At 31.0% G+C, this 9,656-nt stretch overlaps 1 protein-coding gene across 1 annotated transcript; it reads left to right on the top strand.

The window, feature by feature from the left end:
• Positions 1–6,573: 6,573 nt before the first annotated feature.
• LOC145564225 (anthocyanidin 3-O-glucosyltransferase 7-like) lies at positions 6,574–9,204 on the top strand. Its single transcript, XM_081624555.1, has 3 exons — positions 6,574–7,191; positions 7,823–8,283; positions 8,521–9,204. Exons 1-3 carry the CDS (start codon positions 6,672–6,674, stop codon positions 8,947–8,949), a joined length of 1,410 nt encoding a protein of 469 aa, XP_081480681.1. The 5' UTR covers positions 6,574–6,671; the 3' UTR covers positions 8,950–9,204.
• Positions 9,205–9,656: the final 452 nt, after the last annotated feature.

The raw sequence follows: 9,656 nt of genomic DNA, 5'->3' as shown, positions 1-9,656 counted from the left end.
CACCCCTTAACGATCCAGGAGATCGTCAACTCCAAAAAGGTCTTGAACCAAAAAGGGTTCGGGGATGAGGGTACAAATCCAACCTAAAAGAGATTGAACCAAATAGGCCTCTACTTCATTCTTCTCGTATTCATGTGCGCTTTCTGACTAACATGCAAACATTAGATTAATCCTAAACCTGTTTATCTATGTTGGTTGAGTTTTAATGCACAAACAAAACTATTATTGGCGATCACTTGAATTATAATCATATTAGCCCTAAACAAGATTATTAATTATCTTATTAAGCATGATTATAAGTACAAATTCCCTTTAAACATGCATAAAAGGTGTGATCAAGCAATAACAATAACAATATATACATCAAGCAACATGATAATCATAATAATCATAACAACAATTATAATAATCATGTTAATAATAAAGCTTAAATATAATAGCAAGATCCTAGGCATGATACTAACAAGATTAATAACAAACCCTAGCATGTCACTAAGCAATAAAAATCAAAGCTTTAGCCCTAACATGGTACTAACATGATATTAGAAAAGAGTAAAAGGCACCCTAAACATGATACTAGAAATCAATAATAACATCCTAAGCATGATGCTATGAATTAATAAATAATAAACATGCTTTCTACAAGAATAGAGCAATAAGATTACATATTTTGATGCCTCGTATCACTTTCTAATAACAAAATACACGCGTTAGTAACTTCAAGGAGAATATAAAATCAAACAATTAAATTAAATAATTGAAATAGAGATTTGGGACCAAACCCTCAGAAATTATAACCTTTCACGTCTAGGGCGAAGGTAACTTCGAACTTGGCTAGGTGTGTCTAGATCTCGTGTATGCGGAATTTTGTTTATGAAAAGCTAGAGAGAGAGAAAGAGGATTGATGATTGTAGATGAGAATTGATGATTGATGATTGATGATTGTCGATTGTCGATTGTGAATTCTTAAAAACGGAGGTTCAGGACCTTATTTATAAGAAAACAGTCCGAAAATAAGTAGAAATTGATAAGGAATAAAACTCCACGCTGTCGCCGCAAAACCGACCTTGTCGCTTGGCGACAGGATCTGTCGCGTGGCGACAGGCCTGTCGTTTGGCGACAGCCTGGATTCCTACGCGCTTTCAAACACGGAGTCCACTTATCAATTAAAATTGTCTCGTAAAGTCCATATGAAAACTGAAATCGTATTTTTCATAAAATAATATTTTATTCCAAATAAAACTTATCAAAATATAATTATTAATTCTAATTTTATTAGGATTTAAAAGAACCTTCTAGAGAATTCTAGAAGATTATAATTAATTCTAATAACTTTAGGAATAATAATTAACATTGGGCCCTCCCCTAGATCATCGGGCCGCATGTAAAGATCAAACCGGGCCCAGTTTAGTATTTTGGCCATAACTTCCTCAATATTCATCGGAATTGGGCTTATAATATATCGTTGGAAAGCGCTTTGCAAGCCCCATCCAACTACACTATTATTGGACCCTTGTCATGGACCAAATTAAACTGGATTGGCTGTTTTCATAAAATAGAGTTGTTTTTCGAAAACAGAAATAAAGAATTTTTAATAAAAACTAACCGCAACACCTGACTTTTCACACTTTCACTTTATTTGATTATCATTTGACACAAAAGGTATTCATCACTGGGTTTGGTTTTGGGGAGACACATTTGGGTGTCTACAGAAGCCAACCTCATCACCACACACATATTGCATCTTCCACATCCAAAAATTTGCACGTCTAAAAATTTGAAAAGCCATTGCTTAGTATATTTTTTAAAAAAAAAATTGTAACCTTTAGCTATATATGACCTTAGAAGGATGCGTAGGCTTGCCCTTAATTGTTTGATTATTATTATTATTATTATTATTATTATTATTATATGTAATCATTTGATATTTTTATTGCACATACAAGTATATAATAGTGAAAAAAAAAATTATACGTACACAGATATAAGAGAAGTAAAAAAAAAAAAGCATATTACTCTTACATATCACTCGTGACGACATATACAAAATATGCAATGCATTTTCTATGCGACTGGCACACCGTGTGGCCGCTTGTAAAAAGAAATAGTAACGCTTATGACACCGACAAGTTAACCCCTATTTTACTAACAGATTAGAGTAGCCCCTTATTATACTTATTGGATAACTATTAAATAATTAACAAATAAAGTATCCCCTACAACACTCACAGTGTAACTATTATAACACTTACTAATAAGTAAGGCCTATATTTTCCTCAAAAAAAAAAAAAAAAAAAAAAAAAAAAAAAAAAAAAAAAAAGTAAGCCATATATCACTAATTGAGTGACTCCTATAACACTAACTGAGTAACCCTATGGTGGCTACCTACATTGATGAATAACTAACATAATCAAACTTTGCATACATGTCGATGCAATAGTTTGACTTAGTTTTTATGTAATTAAATATCAATAAAAATTATATTCTTTTTAATTATAACACCTTACATCAATATCTATTTAACAACTTAAAATGATAAAATATGAATTTATTACATTTATAAAATAAAGTAAAATAAATAAACTACAATCAATGTTAATATTATAGATAGTAAAAAAAAAAAAAAAAAATTCTAACGTGACAGTTATAATAGAAAGAATGGAGTAAAAAATAGTGTCGAACTCTGTATTTAAAAATGAGAATTATAGTTTATAGAGAATTATATATCAATCAACTTTTTTACAATTTGTAGATGTTATGCATGAGTGTGTTGTGACTTTAGTTGTCGAATAAATAGTTTGTTTATAGGTTTAGCAAAAGTTTAAAAACTTGTTATAATAATTTAGAGATTTCGCGTTTAGGAGTTCTGTAACAAAATATTATAATAAATGAATTATATATAGCATGTGTAATTTTTTAAAAAAATTAAGTATGATATACCTAAAATTATATGGTAGAAAATTAGTAAAGTCATTAAAATTGTATCACAATTTACATTTATTTTTGTAGAAAAACACAATCTACATATTTATAAGCTATTTATGATTCACAACATGTCAAATTGTTTAAATATAAGCTAGAAAGCACATTATTATCAAGTTTGATCTTATTAGATTAAAATTATTATAACTTTTCAATATATCAACTTTGTATAATTTAAATTAATGCACAATTTTATATTAAAAAAAAAAATTAATGGTCAAAATAGTGAATTGGAGATCATTTAAATGTAACACTTAACAAAGTGGAGGTAGTACTCCGTATTATATTTTTTAAATAAGATATATAATTTATACACATTAGTATATTTGAGTGATAATCTACATTTAATATATAATCAAATATATCTTTTACTAATCCGTAATATAAACTTGACTTAAATATAATGATATGGATGGAGGAGGCCAGGGTGAAATCCATGAAGAAACTTGAAAAGGTCATATCCCACAAGTATAGTCTCAAGTTGAATTTTTCAGGATAAATAATTGGTTGAATTGAGTTTGATAATATTAGTGAGGTTGACAACATAGCACAATTAGTTTCAACATCATTAGGAATGGTGTTAGTAGCCATAGGAATAATGTGGGGAGGAAAAAAAATTAGGTTGAAGGAATAACCTGTCATAATATAGTTGTATATGTGCTAATAAGGAAACCTAAAATATAATGTACGGAGTACAAAATAACAAAATATACTCTCCTTGAATTAAGCAATCTAAAGTCAAATAATATGGACTAAATATATGCTGAAAATCCATGAATAATATTAATTGAGAAACAATATTAAGAAAGTTAAGATATTATCTCGGAGTATCTTTAATAATAGGATCTTTGACAATTATACATTTTACCAAAAAAAAAATTAAAAAAACCTAAAACAGGGACACGTGGCAGCCATGGAGCTAGTGTATCCTATTTTAGTATAGTATATAGATAAAATAATGATAATAGAACAAAAACCCCCATACCACCAAAAAAAGGGGTAGAGGCATCACATACAAAGGCAAGAATCATACTTCCTCCATTTCTATTTAGTTGACGTGTTTGATTTAGGCACATATATTAAGGAGAGGAGAGAGAGTGAGAGAGAATGAAAAAGCAAGTGGAGTAGCTTGTAAATACAAGGTAAAAAATTTACCCTAAAAGAAAACGTGTCAACTAAAAAAAAACTTCCTAAAAAGAAATACGTGTCAACTAAAAAAAAAACGAAAATAATGTTTTATAGTATTGATTTTTTAGTCTAGTATTTACTAGTCATATACTTGAAGTAGAGGGGAGAGTAAAGAAAACTCTATTCTCAATGCTCATTTGGCAGGATTCGAACCGTAAATCTTTATGATATGAGGTAAGAAACTTATAAGTGAGCGTTACCTTCTTGTAAAAAATAATGAGTACTTGTGAATTTGTCATAATCTTTAGGGGAAAGTGATGCTAGATCCATATAAGAGGTACTCGATCAATCTAGTCCCACAAAATAGCTACATGCAACATGCCTACATTTACGGCAATAAACACTAGAAAACAAAATAAAGTAATTGAATGGGAATTTTGATTGATGGAATCAATTTCAATCAATGCCCATGTCACTAGGGCTGTCAAACGGGTCGTGTCGTGTTCGTATTCGTATTCGTGTTGATACTAAACGTGTTGAAAAACCCTTGATTCAAACTTAACCCATTTATTAAATGGGTTGAAAACCCTTGACCTAAACCTAACCCACTTATTAAACAGGTTACCCGTGTAACCTTTTACCCATATAGTATATAATAAACTATAATATTCAATTTAAAAATTAAAAAGACATACATTATTAATTCATTAATGATACTACAAAGTTAGTAATTTTAGCAAAAGTATTACAGGAATTTAAAGCTAGTTGCTTTAACAGCATGACCATACATAAAAATTGTCCCAAATTAACAGCCAACTTTTAATTTACAAAAGTTGAAATTTATTTTATTCGCCAAATTAAATGCCAAAAATTACTTAAATGTATACATGATGCCAAGGCAATTTATAAAATTACAAGTTTAGAATAATATTTTCGGGTTTTTTTTACTACTTAATTAATAGGTTAGCATGTCGGGTTCGGATTACCGGGTTGTCGTTCAACCCATTTATATAATTGGGTTATGCGTGTCGGTTTCGGATTGAAAATTTTAACTCAAACCTAACCTGTTTAATTTCGTGTCGGGTTCGTGTCGACCCATCTATGTAAATGGGTCGAGAATACTTGACCCAACCCGCTTATTTCGTGTCGAGTTCGTGTAGGGTTATCGTGTCGTGTCAGCTTTTGATAGCCCTACATGTCACCAATTGAACAACATAAGTGCTGCTTATTTAAAAATTTTAGAACGAGCAAAAATCTAATGAATGGGCAAATAGATATAAAATCGTCACACTTTTATAAGAACTTTTTAGGTCAAATGGTTCAAAACAATAAGAAATAAAGAGAGTACTCCTTCCGCTTTAAAATACTAGCTCCACTTTCCATTTTTAGTCGCTTTTAAATACTTGTTACCATTTTCTTATTTGGAAAGTTTTTACAATCCAATATATATATATATATATATATATATATATATATATATATATCTAATCTAATATATATATATATATAAAGTGGAGTTTTTTCCCGAGTTTTTAGAGAGTCACGTAGGATTTAATTTTTTCAGTGTGCCATGTAGGATAATAAATTTTAGTGGTACCCAATTAAATACGAGATTATTAATTTCTTTTAAAATTAAATAATTTAAATGACACGTAAGCAAAATTGGCGAATGAGATTTCCCAGTTTAAATTAATTAAATATAAAATATTATCTTTTGATATCGGAAATTTTATCTAAATATATAACAAATTTTAGCACATAAATATATATAAAAAAAAAATTATTTAAAAAAATTCAAACAAACCATTCATCGCACGGGTTTCATTTAGTATTTAATTAATTTATCTCATCTAATGGACCTGGATCTTTTCATAACAAACTCATAAATATTGTAACTACCTAATTCAAAGGTATCCCCACCATATATTTTGTCAAGTAGAACCGTTGGATGTCCTACTTACCACATATTACACCTACCAAATCACAAAAAGAAGACCTTTTCTTTTACGAGTAAATATTTTTCTTTTGAAGGAAAAAGATGACTTTCATTTTTATCAATTATGAAGTTTTATATTCATATTATTATTCTAAATTATTGGATAATTACCTATATACTAGATGAATTCCGTACGATGTATGGTTTGTTTGAATTTTAAAAAAAAAATTATATATATATATGCTAAAATTTGTTATATATTTAAATAAAATTCCTGATATCAAAATATTTTATATTCAATTAATTTAAAATGAGAAATCTCATTCGCCAATTTTGCTTATGTGTCATTTAAATTATTTAATTCTAAAATAAATTAATAATCTCGTATTTAATTGGTTATCACTAAAATTTATTATCCTACCTGACGCGCTGAATATATATATATATATATATATATATATATATATATATATATATATATATATATATATATATATATATATATATATATATATTAGATTGTTAGAAGAAACATCTTCATATATATCACAAATTCACAACCCAAATTACTCAATTCATATAATTATTTACCCATTTGATAATAATCCTTTAAAATCATACCATAATGTCGAATTTAAGTCCAAATTACAACCCCAAATCATCTAATGATCAACTTCATGTAGCTGTATTTGCCTTCCCATTTGCAACACATGCTACACCACTTTTTAACATAACCAAAAGATTAGCCTCATTTGCACCGAATATAATCTTCTCATTTTTTAGTACTAATGAGTCTAACAATAAGACTTTTTTGGGGTGTAAAGATGAAATTTTGTTGCCTAACATAAAGGCTTATGATGTTTGGGATGGGATGCCAAAAGGGTATATTTTCAATGGTAACCCAGAAGAACCAATTGAGTTATTCATGGTTTCGGCCCCCGGGAGTTTAAGGAAGGCGGTGGCCGAGGCAGAGGAGGAGAAGGGGAGGAAGGTTAGTTGTATGATTGGGGATTCTTTCTTGTGGTTTGTGGTGGAGATGGCTGAAGAGAAAGGTGTGCCTTGGGTGCCTGTGTACATGTCTGAAGAACATTCACTTGCTGTTCATTTTTACACTAATCTTATTAGGGAAAAGATTGGTATTCAAGGTAAAATCGTCATATACTCGTATATATAATCCCTCTGTCTCCAATTATTTACCCCGTATATTTATCTTTTATTTACTCTATTAAGTTTTAATTAACTGGAATTGATAGAGTATAGTTAGTATTTCATTAAAAAGAGGCAATCTTATAAAGAAGAAGAAAAATGGGACAAATATTAAGCAATAGAGGTAGTCTATATTTTATACTCGTAGTAACTATATTGTGGCTAAACTAATTAATATGTTAATAGTACTAAATACACAGACTAGAAGTTGGTAGTACATGTAACTATCGCCTCACATTTATTTATAAAGAATTTAGGCTGAAAATGTCTTGAATTTTCACATGAAGCTAATTATGAAACTATACACATTAATTTCATTACATGTTGCTTGTGTTAGCTATGATACTTAATTAGAACTCTTCACTTTACCTCAAGTATGTGCATCGGTTCTATGATATTTCAATTTGTGTATAGACACTTCGACACTTTATTTTAAATCATAAACACGAAGAAAAACCTTTCATAAAACAGTCAAGTGTGACACTTGATCCCATACTCGTGTCTGATACAAGTTTTTTAGTCCAAATAGTATACATAGCTGATGTTTTTACCCTTCCTATATGAATACAGACATTGCTGAACAAAGAAAAGATGAGCTGTTAGAATTTGTACCAGGAATGTCAAAGTTCAGAGTGAGAGATTTACCAGATGGTATTGTCATGGGAAATTTCGGATCCTTTTTCTCTAAGATGCTTTACCAAATGACTCAAGTCTTACCGCGAGCAGCTGCAGTGTGTGTTAGTACATGTGCAGAGCTCAACTCTACTGTACTTGATGATTTGAAGTCGAAGTTGCCAAATTTTCTTTGCCTTGGACCTCTTAGTCTAATAATGCCACCCCCGAAAACTCCTGATACAAACAACTGCCTAGTTTGGCTTGATAAACAGCAGGAGGCTCATAATAATTCAGAGGTTGTGTATGTTAGTTTTGGCTCTATTGCAAGGCCTAGTCCAAGTGAGATTGCGGCTTTAGCTCAAGGATTGGAAGCAAGTGGAGTCAAGTTTATATGGTCTCTAAGGGACAATTTAAAGGTAATTCCTTTTCGCTTCTTCAATGATCAATTTCTGTAACAATGTCAGTCAGGTACTAACACAAAAATTATTTATACTATGTAAGTGATTATAACTCTGATTTGATGTACTGAGTACTACGGGTGTAGTCTTAGATGGGTGACCTCCTGGGAAGTTTCTAAGTATTCACGTAAATGAAACTGTTAATGTTTCTGCGTTTTACTGACTAAGTATTTGACATGGGAACGACGTTTACAGGAGCATCTACCACATGGATTTCTAGAGAACAGCGGGAAGAATGGCATGGTCGTGTCATGGGCACCACAAACAGAAATTTTGGCACATGATGCAGTAAGAGTGTTCATAACCCATTTCGGTCACAACTCCATAATGGAAAGCGTGGCCTCTGGAGTTCCACTCATCGGAAGGCCATTCCATGGTGAACAGAAGTTGAATGGACGATTAGTAGAAGCTGTGTGGGAGATAGGTCTGGAAGTTGAAGGCGGAGTTCTCACCAAGGATGGAGTAGTCAAGAGCCTGGAGAAAATTCTACATGGTGATGAAGGGAAAAAAATGAGAGAAAATGTCAGCGGTCTAAGAAGTCTTGTGGAAAAGGCCATTAGCTCCAAGGGAAGCTGCAACGAAGATTTTAAGAAGTTGTTAGAGGTAGTGAACAAGTCCTGCTAGTTAGCCAGAATCAGAGACTGATTGCAAAGGTTCTACAAAAATGACACCAAAAACTTAATAATTCAGGTTTTCTTTTAGTTGTTTATCAATCTGTTAAGGCCTTCATTAGTTGTTTCTACTATGCTGCATACTGATATAGTAGCATAGGATGATTTCATTAATTCTTGCACCTAGATTTACAAAGAATGTTACATATAAATTGCTGCATGAAGAAACAATTATTTACATCAATTTCATAATTGTTTGTGTTAGTTATACCCTGTTATGTGTACTCTGGACTCTTCATCGCACCTCAAGTGTACTTGTATCGATTATATTCTACACTTGGACACATCGAGTCCAAGTAACATATACGGAGTATTTAGCTCCTATGCATATGATTAGTCTGACTGGTGACAACTAGTATTTCCCTCCTAAATGAACAGACAACTGGTGATTAGTCCACGATGATCATTATCTTTAACAATGTCATCCATGAAGTAGTTTGCTTCAAATAGATTTGAGGTCAATATGCAGCTAAGTCCTAAGCCAATGTAATTGCCAATCAATACTGATTGGCTCGAGAATATGCACATCAGTAGGATTTTTTGATTAAGTTGCTTAGAGACAGACATATATGCATATTATCTAAATACTACCTCCGTTACAGGTTATGTGCAACGATTAGACATATTCTCTCTCTGCTTTATGTCAAATCGTTGCACATA

The sequence above is a fragment of the Chenopodium album genome, chromosome 10 (assembly GCF_948465745.1).
Source record: "Chenopodium album chromosome 10, dcCheAlbu1.1, whole genome shotgun sequence".
Lineage (NCBI taxonomy): Eukaryota > Viridiplantae > Streptophyta > Magnoliopsida > Caryophyllales > Amaranthaceae > Chenopodium > Chenopodium album.
The sequence above is the reverse complement of the archived record's forward strand: the minus strand, read 5'-3'. Positions and strand labels throughout refer to the sequence as shown.